This window comes from Hemicordylus capensis, chromosome 4 (assembly GCF_027244095.1).
Source record: "Hemicordylus capensis ecotype Gifberg chromosome 4, rHemCap1.1.pri, whole genome shotgun sequence".
NCBI classification, from domain to species: Eukaryota; Metazoa; Chordata; class Lepidosauria; order Squamata; family Cordylidae; genus Hemicordylus; species Hemicordylus capensis.
In genome coordinates, this window is record NC_069660.1 from 103929882 (window position 1) to 103947656 (window position 17775).

General features: G+C 42.8%; 1 protein-coding gene across 7 annotated transcripts in view; it reads right to left on the reverse strand.

The window, feature by feature from the left end:
- JAK1 (Janus kinase 1) overlaps positions 1-17775 on the reverse strand; it is a 150088-nt gene that overhangs the window by 37320 nt on the left and 94993 nt on the right. For all 7 annotated transcript variants that reach the window (XM_053243926.1, XM_053243924.1, XM_053243930.1 and 4 more), the window contains 5 exons: positions 16916-17079; positions 11098-11437; positions 8227-8409; positions 6873-7030; positions 5794-5917 (listed from right to left, as the gene is read on the reverse strand). In XM_053243926.1, the coding sequence (XP_053099901.1) occupies positions 5794-5917; positions 6873-7030; positions 8227-8409; positions 11098-11437; positions 16916-17079 (969 nt within the window). The remainder of the gene's footprint in view (positions 1-5793; positions 5918-6872; positions 7031-8226; positions 8410-11097; positions 11438-16915; positions 17080-17775) is intronic.

Below are 17775 nucleotides of genomic sequence, written 5' to 3' on the forward strand. Positions count from 1 at the left end.
CCATTTGCACACAGTCCTATGCAGCTTTCCCATTCGTCTTTACTTTTTACTCTTTCCCCCCCAAAAAAACACATTTGCAAACACTGTAGCTTGTATTCTGCAGTGGGGATGGATGGGCGGGCTTTATGAATGTCGTGGAATCACTACCAGATCATCTGTTACAGGTAAGCAACCTGTTTATCTGGACAGTGATTCCATCGACAATCATATCCGAGCTTCCCAAGTGGAGGTGGGAGCTGCAAGCTACTGAAACACCCTTTTAAGTACCACCCTACCAAACTCAGCCACCGCTGGAAAGCGAAAGTCTAAAGCGTAGTGCTTGACAAACATCTGGTCTGAAGCCAGGAAGTGGCAGTACAGATGTCTTTGAATCTGATACCTGACAAATGAGCTGCAGACATTGCGTATGCTCTGGTGGAATGTGCCTTTATCAAACCCGGAGGGACCACTTCCAGCAAATCATAAGCTATCTTTATGACCTCTACTAGCCAGTATGATAATCTCTGGCGTTATGGTTGTTGGCCCTGTTGCTGGCCCTTCACGTAGACAAACAGATGCTTCGCCCTTCTAATCAACTGTGTCCTTTTCAAGTATACAATGTCATTTGAAGCCCTGCAGCAGAGGGATAGACCACCTGCTTCTCAGACAGCCCCCAGGGTGAGAGACTGGTGTTGGCTGTCTGTTGCTGCTGCTGAATACCTGCCTGCAGGAGAGGGAGAGGGTGAGACCATCTGCCAGCCCCCTGCCTGACCTGTGGGACTGTGGCCTCTGGCAGTGGCTGCTTTGCAGGATCAGGGCACAGGAGTGACTCAGCAGTCCCTGCTTTCCATGTGACCACGGTGGTCATCTCTGGGCCTATAAGGGACGCTGCTTGTGGTGGCGGGGTCGCCACCGAAGGAGTGACACCAAAGCGGATCATCCCTTTGGGGGAGCCACTTTGAGGGACGGTGAGGGCAAGGGCCAGGCCTCCTGGCCCAGGTATTTGTATGTGGTGGGGGATTTAATAGTGGGGCTTCTGTTTTAATTAGTCTTGGGTGAGATTGTTTTAGAAGGTGTCTGGGCTTACCTGGGTATTGGGAGACAGGGGGTATGTCCACAGACTGGGGCAGCAATTCCGGTGGTGGTGAGGAACAGAAGAAGGAACGCTGGAAGGTCAGCGGGCCGTTACAGAGGAAGGGGACTTGGAAATCTAATAGCTGTTTTCCCTTCTGGCTATCCTGCCAGCTCTTTGACCTTGGGGAGCAGTGTTGGCCACCCTTGGAACCTCACCTTGCTCCTCTGTAATGCCAGGTTGGTCCAGAACAAATCAGAAACCATCCATGATTTGATTCTGGATGAAGGCGCCGACCTGGTATGTATTACAGAGACCTGGCTGGGGGAGCTGGGAGCCGTGTAGTCCCAGCTTCTTCCTCCAGGGTACTCTGTTGAGGAGCAGGTGAGGGGTGGTGGGTGGGGAGGTGGAACAGCTGTGATCTATTAGAATAACCTTTCCCTTACCAGGATCCCTGTTAAAGTGTTGGACCATATCGAATGTGTGTACTTAAGTTTGGAGACCAGGTTCCCAAGTTCACATCCAGCGGAGTTGTTCAGGGTTGTGAGAGGGCTAGTATGTGCCCCTTCTCCCTTGAATCAGAATCTGGAACCATCGATTACTTGTTGTGATGTGTTTAATGAATTCTTTGTGGGGGGAAATATTCAGGCCTTAGACTCCATCTCCACAATTACTGCAGTGACTGATATGTAGGTATCCAGCAACTCCTCATATGTGATTAGGTTGGATGAGTTCCAGTTTGTGACACTTGAGGATGTGGACAAGCTGACTGTAACGGTGCAGCCTACCACTTGTTCTCTTGACCCTTGCCCAACATGGCTTATACTATCTGGTAGGGGAGTTGTTGTAGGAGGCCTGGTAGAGATTATAAACGCATCTCTGAGGGAAGGTAGGATGCCTTCTTGTCTTAAGGAGACAATTATTAGACCGCTTCTGAAGAAGCCTACCTTGGATCCCTCTGAGTTGAGCAACTACAGGCCTGTCTCCAACCTTCCATGGCTGGGGAAGGTAATTGAAAAGGTGGTGGCCTCCCAGCTCCAGACAGTCTTGGAAGAAACTGATTATCCTGACCCATTTCAAACTGGCTTTCGGGCTGGCTGTGGGGTGGAGACTGCCTTGGTCGGCTTGATGGATGATCTCCAATTGGGAATTGACAGAGCAAGTGTGACTCTGTTGATCCTTTTGGATCTCTTGGCGGCTTTCGATACTATTGACCATAGGATACTCGTATCCTTCTGGAGCATCTGAGGGGGTCAGGAGTTGGAGGAACTGCTTTGCAGTGATTCCACTCCTACCTCTTGGGCAGGTTCCAGAGAACCTGGTGTCCCTTGAAGACTGCTCTTCTTCAAAATCTGAACTTTTGTATGGTGTGCCCCAGGGCTCCATATTATCTCCAATGTTGTTTAACATCTACATGATCACCTGTTTCCCCAACAGAACCTCGACTGCCTCCCTCAGAGTCGCCATTTCTGGGGTATATTTTATCCCCGCAAACTCTGGAAGAGTCTTGAATTCTATCACATATCCTGTTGTGACTATATGCAAGACCCAGCGGTCCAATGTTATATGGTGCCATGCTGGAGCATGGCTTGCCAGTTTGATGGTAATTCTGGCTAGCACCAAGGTCATCATGGCACCATTGTTCCTTGTGCCGACGGTTGGAATTGTCATTATTTTGGGTAGCAGTAGGCTCTGAGTTTGATCAAAGATGCTGTTTGGCCTGCTGTACGGCCTTGTTTCGGTTTTGTTGATAAGGCCTATTCCTCGGAGTGTAAGACTTACAACTGAAACGGTTTTAAGGCTTTCTGTATTCCTTATGTTCATTACACTATATACATTCTACCTTCTCTGGAAGGGCTGGTATATGTTTCCTGTGTATCTCTGAGACATAAATGACCTGGCAGTGTTTTTTGATTTCTTTCATTGTTCCATTGTATTGTCTCTCTCTTCTGAAAATAGACCCTTTCCGTCAAAATGCAGTGCTTCTATACGATCACGCATATCTTGCTGCAGCGTAGTTGACCGTAAGCATGCGTGCCTTCTCAGCATAATAGCGGATGTCAGGGTGCATGATTCAGATTCAGCTAAATGTTTAGTGTTAGCCAATTGTTGGCATGTTGCAGTAGTAGTTCTAGTGAAAGTGCTCTCGAATTTCTTTTGAAATTTTTCTGGTGATAGAGTAGAATGTTCAACAGCTTCTCCCATAATGCATGTATGAACTTAGAGAGGCATGCAATATAATTAGCAATCTTGATAGAAAGGCACAATGTAGAGTATGTTTTTCTGCCCAGGATGTCTAATTTACACCCTTCTCTATCCGATGGGGTAGTATGGATTCTTCCAGTCTTGGCTGATGGGGCACAATCTATGACAGGTGAATTCAGTACTGGATGCTTCATGAGGTACTCATTGTCCTCTTCTTGGATTCTGTACAGAGTTTATAGACGCTTAGAGGTTGAAACTGTCCTTATCTGAGGTTTTGGTTGCTGTGGCATCAGTGTCTGCACAGATGTGCTTCTGACAGATTGTCTTGCGATGCTGGCTGAGATAACTGCCGCCTCTGCAATTGCCATTCTCTAAATAAGGAGTATTCCTCTGGGGATAAAGCAATGGAAGTGTCTCCCCAGCCTCTATATGGCAACAACTCTGGAGTCTTACAGGGGCTTACATTCGATACTGAAGGAGTCTTCGGTATCGAGACAGCCTGGTCTTCTTTGTCGAGTCCATGAGATTGGAAACCTCAAAAAGTCGATGTCGATGGAGTAGTCTCTCCTGATTGTAGGAGTTTAACGATGTCTAGATCCTGCTCGGTTACAATGTCAAGTCTGGTGTTGATGTTGTGCTTGATGTCGATTTCACGTTCAATGTCAAGGGAGATCAATGTTCACTCAGCTGGACCCAACACTTGATCATTCCTTCTTGCTCCTTTGCTTGATGGTGGCATAGGTCTTGACGTCGAGGTTGTCGGCATCCGAGATTGTTCACGGTGATGGGACTTCCTCGGGTGGCCACTCAACTTCAACACGGAGATTGACGGTAATGAGTGTGGTGTCGACAGCAATTGCTGTGGAGTCGGAGCCGGTGAAAGCGATATTGTGCAATGTCATGGCTTTTCGGTTTGTAAGCCCATAGGTGAGGGGGTAGCCTTGTGAACATGGTGTTTCTTCTTATGAGTTTTGTGGTTTTTTGCTGGCAAAGTTGTGACTGGCGGCTTGCCCTTTCATTTCGGGCTTGCCTGCATGGCAGCCGGTCTCTTAAAAGGAACCTCATCCTTAGAGGTCGAAGCAGTCGATTTCGACACAGTAAGTTAAGACTGCGTTTGAACTGCAGTTCCCGATGTGGTCTTCAAGGTCAAACTCGAAGTGCTGGGGCAAAGTGCGTCTTCCATTAAAGCAACTTTAAGACGTGCAGCCCTATTTTTAAATGTCTGTTTAGAAAAGCCGGAGCAGATTGTACAAGTCGCTGCACTATGGCCCTCCCCTAGGTGCAACAAGCAGAGCTGGTGCCCGTCCGTCAAGGGGAGTTTTCACTTACAGTTTTTGCTCCTTTTAAAAGGTGGTCTTCTCCCTAGATTTTACACTCATGGGAGGTATGAAAAACAAGGGTGTATACACAGAAGAATAAAAGTCAGTCCAGGGTCAAGCCAGTAAATCTCACCATTACCAAGATAAAATCATAAAACTCATCATATGCCATTATGGAAGTCTGTCATATGCCATCATATGCCGTTCCGAAGTCCATAGTACTGAGAATAATAATCCTTTTTTTTTTTTAAGGGGGAAAGCAAAGAACAGTCGTTCCAAACCTATTTCAAGCCATAGAAGAAATATCAGATATAAAAGTTTATTCCCAAGGAGCTGACAAGATCCAAAGATGTGATCACTAAGGCAGTCAGAAAGAAACTGAAAGGAGGACGCCTAACCACCACTATGAGGTACTGCAGGGCACGTGCAGGAGGCAGTTGAATGCGTCTCGAGGAACTAACGAATTCTACACGAAGTTGGTCTGCGCAGGCACAGAACCCATCTTTTATTATTGTCGATGGAATCACTATCCAGATCAGATGCATTTGCAGAACAATTCTGAACAATATTGCAGAACAATTCTGAACAATATGGTCCTACCAGGACAGACATGAGACATAATGTACACACTCATTTGCATTTCCCCATAAACTTGTCTGTTCCAGATTCAAAGTATTAATGCCCTTGTAACCCGTCACAAATTGTATCAGTTAAAGTCCTGCATCCATTTCAGATGTATTATGGCAGCAAGAGGATTTCAGATCTGCTTAGTATTAAGTCTACAAATAAAATACTTTAGCTACATATTTCTCACTCCAACTGACAAGAAATAGATACCAAAGATAAGAACCCACCACACATGCCATAAGCTATGGCTATAATTTGTCAAATACTATGAGCCACTGAATTTCCATCCCAAACATCAAGGGTAGATAACAGAACGTGGAGTCTGCCTGAACTTCTCAGTTGCACCTGCAACCATCTACAGCAGACATACTACCAGGAGCTTGAATGTTCTTGGTAGATAATAAGCAGTGGACAGGAAATGATACAAGCATGCTGGATTTGCACAAGCATGACATCTGGAGCAATCTAAGCAAAGATTTTGTCAACCAAACTCATCAGAATGTATGCTGTTATATTAAATCAAGGGACATACGTAGTTTTTACAAAGAAATCCTTTATGAATACACCTGATGAAACCAAACACCACCATACCTGTGAGTATTCAACACATGTCACAGTCAAGAGGATATTATTGAAGTCTGTACAGCTCCACCTCAGTATATACATCCCCTCCTCATTGCCTTCCTGCTTCAGTTTGTTGACAGCATATTCTGTGCTGAAAAGTTTTAGATGTAGCAAAATAATTTAATATATATTCTTGAAAGTCACCTTGCTTTCCAAACAGTTGATATTTGTTATCAAGAACATGATGGATGGCATCCTTTAGAGGAAAGGTGCTCCATCAGCAGAACTTCCTTCTGTTCATAGAAGGAGCTTCCACCATAATGCCACATTGCTAAAATTCTGGGTGCTACCATCATGTATTTAATCAGTGATGTAACAAACTGCATCCAATTAAATATATAATAAATCCCAACACATACATCAAACAGGAACTCTCACGAACTAGAGCTTTGAATAAGAAAGCCGGAACATGAAGATCAGTTTTCAACTTGCGGCTCATCCTTCCCCCCTCCCCCACACACACTTGTGTGGTTCATTACACAAATTTCATAGAACTAATACAGTATTCACAAAAACTATGCACAAAATAAAGTATCAGGAGATAAGCTATTTAAAGAAGAGGAAGAGATAACAGGCTACTTAAACCCTTACTCAAGGGTTTAATATATTCAGATCCCATGTGAACATGGGCTTCTCCAGTTAATAATGGAAGTAGTTTCAGATAAAAGTCCCTATTGTACCAGTGGAGTTTCCATGCCTTTTCAGAACACACACACACACACACACACACACACACACACACACACACACACACACAGAGAGAGCTATTCCCGAAATTTCATAATATGCCTAGGTTAATCAATGAAATTAAAGGTAGACACAGGATGCCTAAAATATACTGAGGGAATCCAGACTTAAACAATGCTTGAAGCAGTTACCAGTTCCTTTCAGTTGCAATTCCACATCAGCAGTCATTTCACATTTCTTAACAGTTCAACTAGCCTGAAGAATAAAGCATGAACTGCAAGCGCGTGCACACACGTGAGTCATTTATGTAAATATTGTTCTCCCTTAATAAATGCAGTGTTTGAAGAACATTAACTAACCAAATTGGGCCATGGCAGCCATTTTTAATGTTGTGCTGTATCAAGGGAGGTGCAACGTCTGTGCAGAGATAGTGGTGAGCATCTGCAGTAAGTCTGAAGTATCCATCTACCAAAGCAGCAAATGACAAAGCTTCTTCATGTGAAGAGAATTTAAGTTCCTAGAGATGAAAAGCAATTTTAATATAAATTATTCCACTTAAGACAAAAGGACAATCATGGAACATCACTTAAGAATCCATTCATGTCTGCAAGTTTGCCCAGATTTCAATTTGTTTATAAAATGTGTATCTTACCTCACCCACAGTATTGGGAGAGAAATAATATAAACAGGAGCCTTTCCAACATTTCTAGAAGAGATATACTGGAAACTAGTTCTACAACCCAAGGGCAGCTAGCTAGCTAGATAAATAAATCCTGTTGATTCCTACAGCTATTCATATCTACCTTGACAAAGGGGTCTTAAGCAGCATTGCTCCCCACAGACCCTAATAAGTAGGCAAGCCAGTATGGGAAATGGTGTTATCTGGAGATATGATATGCAGGTACCAGACCACTAAAGGTTTGTTGTTGCTGCTGCTGTTCTTGTAATGCCAAAACCAACACTTTGACCTAGGCTCAGAAGCTAGTAGCTAGTGAAATAGGTGCAGAAGCCATTGCATGTGTTTCGCTTCTCCACTATACTAACATGGCCGGTTATAACATATTACACAAGCTGAAACTTCTGAACCATTTTCAAGGGTAGCCTATCTATTATGATAGGCCCTACAAATTACAAACACAATGGACAGAAGCCAAAGACTAAGGCTTGTGTGGGCCACTTCCACTCATGCCTGGGAAGGAGGGGCAATTTTCCTCAGTGACATATTTTTGATGGGCACAGAGGGAAGGGGAGATAAATGGCCAAAGCTGCCCCTCCCCCCATGTGCAACCAGAAGCATCCCATTTGCAGAATTTTTAGTCTAGATGCTACCCAATGCAAATGATGGCAAAGTGCCAATTCCAGGAAGGGATGATGGATCAGATGCAGGCAACAGATGGTACTCATGGCAAGAACTACCACAACAGTATCAACAAAGCAAAAGCTGGATCTAGTACCATCTCCAACTAGCCTGCTCAGAGGATAACATAGCAACCTCACGTTACAGGATAGAAATAGCATATGGTAAATTTAACATTCATACATATTCACAATACAGGCATTAAAGTGAACTTTTGACACTTTTAGTGCATGGTTAAGGTGAAGCAAGTATTCTACTCTATGTTAGTTAAGGAGAATATAAAACCGATTGGGGAGGGCATAATTCTGGATTCATAGAGTACAAGAGTGTGATCTCATTTATGGTACCACACTCACCATTCTTTTGTTATCTTGCTTGTAAATGCAGACTGTGGACTCTTTGATCACAATGTGAGTAATCTCAGGAAAGTAGGAAAAGCTGTTCCATTCCTGCCTCTTCGTTTTTTCTTCATTTTTCTTGACTTTGCTGTCTGATTTCTTCTTCTTTATTTTATGTTTTTCTTTCTCATTCTGTGTAACCTGTTAATACACGTATGCACACTAAGACATAAACACCTAAACAGTTCTGGGAGGAAAAGAGTGTTCATATGTGCACAGAACATACACAAGAGGTAGTACCAGAACACTGACAGGTAATATTGAAATCAAATTACATGTTTCAGTTGGGACATGGACACTTCCATATAAGTGGGCATTTCAACTACACTGGTGAATTATACAACTTTTCTTGCTCCACACAGCACTTGAACTTTCCAAGTGGAGTGCAAGACTTTCAGTTAATAAAAACAGGTTGCTCACCTGTAATGGATGATCTGGTAGTGATCCATTGACATCCATTCGAATGGGTTCTGTGCCTGCGCTGAAGCCTGTCAGTGTGGAGTACCACAGCTCCCCTCGGCGACTACACCCCACCCCACGTGGCTATTTAAGGAGGGAGGAAGCACCAGCATTTCAGTTCCTTGGAGAATGCCGGAGCAGTTGAACATCTTTAGAACAATAGGTGAGTTCTACATAGGAGACTTGAGTACTACTGCAGAGGGGAGGTTCAGAAGGGTCTAGTGCAGGGTTTCTCAACGTGTGGGTCCCCAGATGTTATTGGACTTCAACTCCCATAATCCCCAGCCCCAGTGGCCTTTGGTAGGAATTATGGGAGTTGAAGTCCAATTACATCTGGGGACCCACACGTTGAGAATTCCTGGTCTAGTGGATGTCAGTGGATCACTATCAGATCATCAATTACAAGGAAGCAACCTGCTTATCTGGGGCATGATCCATTGAATCCATTAGAATGGGTGTTTAGTTAGCTCCTAAAGGAGGAAGTAGTAGTGTCACTGTACCCTTTAAGAGCAGCTCTCAAAATTCGCCTCCACTGAAGAACGCAAGTCAGTGGCATAGTGCTTTATGAAGGGCTGTTCTGAGGACCAGGTTGCAGCCCTACAAATGTCCCGAAATATGCCAGATAAATGAGCCGCCGAGGCACCATAAGCTCTGGTTGAATGTGCCTTGATGGACTTAGGCGGCTGAACATTTTGTAACTTGTATGTCAAAAGGATAGTTCTATTAGCCAGTGAGATAGCCTCTGTCTGGACAAGGCCTGACCCAGAGGACAAGGCCTGACCCAGGGAATGCAGGGCCTTTTCAAGAACCGTACTCAGAGAACTCAAGAAGGTTGTTAGTACAATGTCTTGGTTTATGTGAAAATCTGTCACAACCTTAGGTAGAAAGGTAATGTCAGGATGTAGCAACACCTTATCTGGGTAGAAGCGTGCATAAGGCACAATCATCCTCAGAGCTGTAAGTTTACTCACCCTGTGGGCAGGTGTAATTGCCACCAAGAAGGCAGTCTTCAGAGAAACCAGTTTCAAGCTAGCTGGAGCAAGGGGCTTAAAGGGTGTGCCTATCAGAGATGAAAGGACCAAGGATATACTCCACTGATCCAGTGGCTAGCTAACTGGAGGATACAAATTGGTGAGACCTTGCAGATGAGATGGGAAAATACTGTTTTTCCATCCCATCCCAGGTTTCCCCCAGGTACAGCAAACACAAGTCATGGCTGTCTTGAAAGGGTAACTTTGCTTTACAGTTAGAGCAACACTTGAAAGTCTTTCTATCTGATTTCTTTTCTAAGTGTTTAAGGTTATCCATTGCCATTGTCTGCGTTCCGTTATCTAAAGCCAAAACTATCAGTACGATCTTTCATCTCAATTAGTCTGTAAAGCACTCAAAAACATAGTCTTACGCAATCCAAATGTCAAAAACCGAAAAATCAATCTTTTTTTTTTTTTTTTTTAAAGAACTCACTCAAAAAGCAAGGAACCAATATAAGGAACCATAGTGACAGAGGAACCAATTGCTACAGAAGTCGCAAAGGAACTGAAGTGCTGGTGCTTCCTCCCGCCTTAAATAGCCACGTGGTCACATGGGGCGGGGCGCAAGTGCCAAGAGGAGCTGTGGTACTCCACACAGACAGGCTTCAGCGTAGCTGCAGAACCTATTCTAATGGATTCAAAGGATCACACCCCAGATCTGACATGGTATGAGGATTGCCATTTACACATGCTGAATAATCTTGCTCTCTTCAAATCTGTAAGGTGGGAGGCATCCAGACCTGCAGAGCAGCACCACCAGAAGCTCCTTCCATAAACTGAAGGACCTTCCTTTCGTCCACTAGTGGAGCTTCCACTGGTGGTGCCGCAGGTCTGGATACCACCCAATGAGTTCAAAGCTGTTGCTCTTAGACTGATGGCTTTCCATTATTTTAATGTGCTTTTATTTTAATGTGCTCTCACTTTAAGTACTCATTCCACAGATACCTTCCCTACCCAAGCAAAAATATCCCTAGCTGTTCTGAGTGTGTTTGTAGATGTAAGATCACAACTACTGAGTAACAGCATTTTCCATGATGGGGGAAGCAGGGAAGTTTACACAGAAGATCACAGATGCTGTTTCTGAAATAAATAAATGCTGTGTAACTTTTGTAATGTATAGAAGTCCTTTTCCCCCCTTCCCCCAGCAGAGAGGGGGGCAGAAAGCTTCCCTTCTCCCATCCTTACCACAGCAACTAGAAAGAGCACATTAAGCTATATAACTAAAGCGGAAACGTCTACATTACAAACCTTATAAAAGCATTTAAACAAGCTGTCTCGAATCTGCTGATCTGGCTCATGTTAACCTTCCCAGTGCTTGCATGTGTATAATGACACTTACATGAGGTTTGAGCCTCCACTGGATTCCATGATTGCCTGTTACCATCACTTCATAACGTGGAATTATCTCAGAGTCACCCAGATTAAAAATTTTCTCATTCTCCGAAGAAATCAGCAACGAGGCAGTCTCAAATATTTCTGATCCATAATACTTTGTTAATGTTTCCATAGTTGACAAGTATTTCACCTTCAGATCATGTGGAGAAACACTACTGTCACAAATTGTCTTGTTGTTGAATTCCTTAAGAAATTCCTTGAAAACATTGTTTATCCGCAATCTAGTTAAAATGTTTCTCTGTTTAATGGTCTTGTTCAAAGTTTCAGGAATATACTGTCTGTAACTAAGGGCAAAGAGTGGGGAGAAAAAAGAGAAATATTTGTCTGTCAATATCATCTGTTCTTAAGCTAATGGAGAAAATGTTTTATAAGAACTCAAGGTATAAATCAGAAATGGCTCAAATGAAAAGAACTTGGAATAAAAATACTGCACAAAAGCAACAGACCAGAAAGAAAGCAAACTTGAAAGCTTAGGGTATCGTGTATGGGGGCTGTTTAATATAGTTTCTGTTCCATTCACTCTCCCTTTAGATGTGTGGTGGTGGATCAGTCACTCTCTCTCACAAACACACACTCACACTACCTCACACTTAACCTAGTGTTGGGACAAAGGGATATCTAGATTTCATGGTATATCGAACAGTGGTTGTATATTATATACGCAGAATTACAGACTTCAATTTAGTTATGGCCAGGAAGGAAGCAATCCATCTCACAAAGTCTTACAAAGCAGCTGCTCACTTTATACCTGTTGTAAAGCTAAGTGACACAAAGTTCTTGTTTGCTCAAGTAAGCAAATATCTCCCAGACGAAGTTAAAGTAGATTATCCTGGAAAGGGCTCTCTATGCAAACATTAAGGTATCTTCTGCAATTTCCTCTGAGCTGTACTTTTTGCTTAAATCAGTAAGCGGTTCAAACGAGTGTGAAAGAGTAAACCAATCAGCTGAAGCAGAAATTTGGCTGGTTTCCCCAGGAAGTCTACCATTTCCTTTTTTGCTCTTTAGTTTCACCCACATAACAGGGCTTACTGCGTTTAGTTGGGTCCAATCTAACAAATACAGCACACTGCTTTCCCCTCATAGCTATTCAACTTAAAATGCCACCCATAGGAATTGAAATGATTTACAGCATCAAACTGCTGATATAAGATCATAATTCAGAACTAAATACAGCACCTAAAGACCCAGCTCCCTTGAGAAGTCCACCATGCTGGGGAAAGTTGCAGGAAAGAGAAGAGGACAACCAGCAGCAAGGTGGATAGACTTAATAACAACACCAATTAATGCACCACTGAGAGACCTTAGAGGCCAAGTTGAAGACAGATCATCCTGGAGAGAATCTGTCTATCTAGTCTCTAAGAGTCGACACCGATTTGACGGCACTCAATCAATCAATCAATCAATCAATGTTCTAAGAGCTCTAAACCAATGCCAAATTAGCCCAAAGCATCTGTGGTTGGACTAGTAACTATAAGAAGCTAAATATCCATTGTTTCTTTGATTCAAATTACTTGCTTAATTATTCCTAGCTCTGTAGCTTTCTTTTGCAAATAACTGTATTGTGGATTTTGAGGCTTCTAAATGTTTTAAAGATGACCTCTGTTAGCCATGAATTAGTTAAATCCAAATTGGATTGCTGCAATGTGTTCTACATGGGACTGCTTTTGAAGTCAGTTCACAGAAGCTTCACCTGGTTCAGGATGCTCATTTGAATCCACCAGGTCCCTGGTCGGATTTGGCTGCTGGGACCAGGGACAGGGCCTTCTCAGTAGTGGCTCCCATCTTTGGAATGTCAGAGATATTTCATCTGTCTCTCTTCCCAATTAGTTTTTTTTTAAAGAATCTGAAAACCCTCCTTTTTAGATAAGCATTTTAAAATTGCTTTCAGCCGAGTTTTTTGTTATAATCAGTCTGAGTCCTGTGTCATTTTATCTTGCTGTTCTTTTGATTTTATGCTTATTTTTGTTTTTATTGTAAGCTGATCTGAGCGGCAAAGTGCCAGAGGAGCAGGACCAAAATCAATCAATTTTTATTACAGCCGTTGGCCGGCCAAAGCAGGACCAAAATAAATAACTAGGTGGCAACTGCCTGCTTCATAAGCATAAGGTTTTAGCTTGGTTTTCTGCCCCTTCACACATGCTTTTAGCAGCACTGGAGCTACATCCACATACTGTAATCACTTGTCACAGGAGCACAAATGTGAACATGACCACATTGGCAGAGCTGATAGTGTGGGGCTTTCACATCCTATTGACAGCCTTCCTCCATACTTGTGGTATGCTTTGGAGGTCTGAGATGAAAGAGTGGGGTGCACAAAAACCCTTTGCCTAGAAATATCTTCTGAAAGAGGGAACCCCCCCCCCCCGCACTGGTAACATTTTGGGATTTCTGAATAATTGGTTGCAACCACGTAGTTGTGCATTGCTCCCTTGCCCAGTTAGTATCTTTGGGTTGCTAGGAGGAGGACACCAAATCATTCCTTCACAAATGCTCAAATGTCAGTATTGCCTAGTAATTACAAAAATGAACTGGAGGGTGTGAATTCTCTAGTTATTCACCTCATCCATGACTTGTGGGTAGCTTTAGGGCAAGACCTCGTCACTCAGCTCCCCCACTTATCTGCAATCAGGGGATATTTATTTAGCATATTTATATACCACCCAAAACTTATCTCTCTGATCCTCTTTACAAGTTTTTGTTGGTTGGTTGGTTGATTGAGTGTGGGAGTAAAATTGACTGGTGATCATGTGTGTAGTGCCTGAAACAATTAACAAATATCATATACCTATTAATGGCCAATCAACAACGTCAGGATGGCCTCTTATAAATGTATGGATATGCATGTGACATTTACATCAGATCAGGAATATAAGCTCAACTCGTGAGTCAAATGGGCCATAACCCAAAATTTGGCTTTTAAAAAGCCAAATCTGGCAACAGAACTGTGAAGCCAGCTTTAGCAAACATGCATATTTTGAGAAGATTTGCCCCTTCATCGTTCTGGTCTTCAGCACTTTCTCAGGTTTCCATTCTAAGAACAAAAGCTGATTGAAAAGTAGCATCCTATCCTTATGCCTTTGGTGAAATAGAATATTTTTCTTTTAGAACTCATGGGTCACTCTTGTGATAAGCAAAGGTGAACAATTCAGTATAAAAGTCATATTAAACAAGGCTTGTAAAGCTTGACTTGCCCTCTCACAATATTCAAACTGGTAAATCATGATTATGGTGATTTTTTTCACCATAACATAGTTATGAATCCTGAGTAGACAGGACAGGAAAGGAAAATGCACTATCCACTCTCACTTGTGATTTGCTAAGCATGCTCGCAACCTGGCTCTAGACTGCTCACAACCTGGGTGTTACTGTCCGGCTCCCTGTAAATCTTAGATGTTAAATCAGTTCCCACCATAGGAGCAAATGAAGACAAGGGTAGGAAAGCCTTCAATTTGAATGAATTTATTGTTGATCAAACATTACAATGGGGAACAATTCAAAGCCCTAGACATGATTTACCACCCCACAAACAAATCTGACTTTCAACTCCAATTCCACAAGTGCTTCTACCCTTGTGCATACACCAAGTATACACCACCATCAAGGCAGGTGTTTCCCAAATCTGAAGAACAATCAGCAGTTTTATCTGGCTCAACTACCACAGTTTGTACCATTAGCATTTTCCTTCCTTCCTTGGAACCCTACACCTTATATCAGCATATCCCACACTCACTGAAATCATAGTAATACACAGAATCTGAACCAATGAGCATCTTGTTTTTATTAAGATAAACAATTCCTAGTGAAGAAAGGGACATAGGAATGAGCATAGTTAATCCTGAAAGGGTTTGGAGCTATGCATGACAGTGACAGTAATGAAATATCTTGAAGCAGAACACATATTTGAGAAGGGGCAGGGCATGATTCACCTGTGGCTTGATGATGAGGAAGAAGTTCCATGAATGTTTTAAATTGTTCATTCTTAATGCGGGGGGGGGTGGCGTGGAGGCGAGGGCGGAGAAAGACGACAAACTTGGGAGTGGGGATAAAGATATGGGAAAGACTGCTGGTAAAAGAATGATACTTTACACACACAATCTGGGCCTGAGTAACAAGCTAGAAATGTTTGCATGCAGAAGGTTCCAAGTTCCCTCCCTGACAACTCAGATAGGGTTGAGAGAGACTCCTGCCTGCAACCTTGAAGAAGCCACTGCCAGTCTGTGCAGACAATACTGAGCTAGATGGACCAATGGTCTGACTCAGTATAAGGCAGCTTCCTATGTTCATATGTTGGACTACCCTGTTGCAAAGTACCATTGCATCAAATACCACAACTTTTTTCTGCCAGAGAAAACATTAGCAGTAACAACATCGGAAGTGGGAGAAGACAGAAAAAATGGATTGGTCACACACTGGCAGCATTAGGGGAATCTAAGGTTGCAGGCATTGTAAATGGAGGAGACAGACCCATATGGAGGGAGTTGGGGCATGCCATGGGTAAAATGGTAGGACTTGTGGTATCATCTTGTCAAAGCAAGAGTACTAACTGAATGCCTGCCTGTCACCAATATTCCATTTTAAAGATGTGGGAGAATGGACTGTGAAGGCTAAGATAGAATAAATTAAGCGAGATCAATTTATTACATGTATATCCCATCTTTTTTCAATAAAACTCAAAATCCATGGTATACAAGGCAACAGAGGGAGTTTCCCTTCCAGGCACTGACCAGGCCTCTATCATGCACCTTTAAGTCCATAGTGCTGCTATGTGGATAACACAGCTGGCATACAGCATCCTTAGCATGGACATGACAGTTTCATGTAACTCATCTGGGCAAGCAATATAAATTTCTCCTGCAAGTTTGGGGAATAGGCATACCCATCAGATTTAAGCCATAAGCAATTCCATACAACACCAACAAGAAAATGGTAAGGGGAAAACATGGGGATGTGGATGAAGGTGAGGGAAAGATTTCTGGTTTTTAAAAATGGTGCTTTGTGCACATAATCTGGAAATAAATTAGCAATTTGGGGAGGACAAAGTAAATTCAAGAATGTGAGCAGAAGGCTGGAAAGTGCAGGAATGTGCTGATAAACTAAGAGCACCCTAAATATTTTCAAGACATATAGTCTAGGACTGCCACCTTGGAGTAGTCATCCAACAATAAGTGAAAAGCACACATGGCATCACCTCTGCCAGCAGTAGGGCAATGCAGAGTAATCCGAGTTAGAATATGACCATCAGAGACAGCACACGAGAAAAACACCATGTAAACCAAGATTGGCCTGTATGTTTAGAACAAGGTTTCTTAACCTTGGGCCCCCAGATGTTGTTGGACTACAACTCCCATCATCCTCAGCCACAAAGGCCATGTCTGGGGATGTTGGGAGTTGTAGTCCAATAACATCTGGCGGCCCAAGGTTAAGGAACCCTGGTTTAGAAGACAGACCATGGTGATGTGACAAAAACAGTATGTTTATGTTGGGGAGGAAGGAGGCAAGGAGACTAAAGTTTCAGAAAACTAATTTTTTTTATTGGTAGTATTAAGACATTCATCAGACCTAAAAAGTTTCTCCAATGTAAAAAAAAACGACATGCCCCATCCTACACGGTACACAGGAACCCATACATTGGAAAAGCTAATCTCTTCAGCACTGTCAGTAAAAAGAAAGGAGGAAAATTATCCCTGCCCACATGCAATCCACCTTTCAATTCACTCCACCACCCAATTAAAACAAACAATACACAACTAATTATAACTCACTTGATATCCCTTGGAAGCTCTGGCAACCTCAGGTTTTTCATAATTGCATGGTGTGAGATTGCAAGTACAGCCATGCCTAAACATTCATTTTCAATTTCATGAGTCTCCTGCTCATTTTTAGGGTCCCGAACAGGTGCAAAACACCTTACCAAATCATTTTGTCCCTAAATGGAGAGAAGAGAGAAACTCATTTTAGCTGCATACATACTTGCATCATTTCAGTCATCAAATAGCCAGGCAGAAACAGAACTCTCCATGTGCAAGTCTCATGACATGCTAAGTAGAAAACCAGTAATATTACTTATTCCAGACCAAAAAGAGCCAAAGGGCTACATAAGCACTCTAACACACTGGACCAAGACTATTCAGCATAAGAGCTTTTGGTTAAAATAAAATGGCTTAAATGTACTGTGTAAAAGCATTTTTAGGACAGCATCCCGACTCGTGTTTCCTGTTTGTGAAAGTAGATTCTGTTCATGCAAAGGATGAGGAAGGAGAGCTGGCCATGTGGTGGCAAGCATGAATTGTCCCCTTTGTTAAGCAGAGTGCATCTGAATGGGAGACTACATGTGTGAACACGGTAAAATATTCCCTTTAGGGGATGGGGCCGTTCTGGAAAGAGCATCTGTATGCTTGCATACAGGTTCCAAGTTTCCTCCCTAGCATCTCCAAAAAGGGCTGAGAGAGACTCCTATCTGTAACCTTGGAGAAGTCTGTGTAGACAACACTGAGCTAGATGGACCATTGGTCTGACTCAGTATAAGGCAGCTTCTATGTTCCTATGAGGGGAGGTTTAGTCTGAATGCCATCCTTAGAAATTAAGAGGAATATAATTTTGTCATTTATTTAGGTTTGTGTTG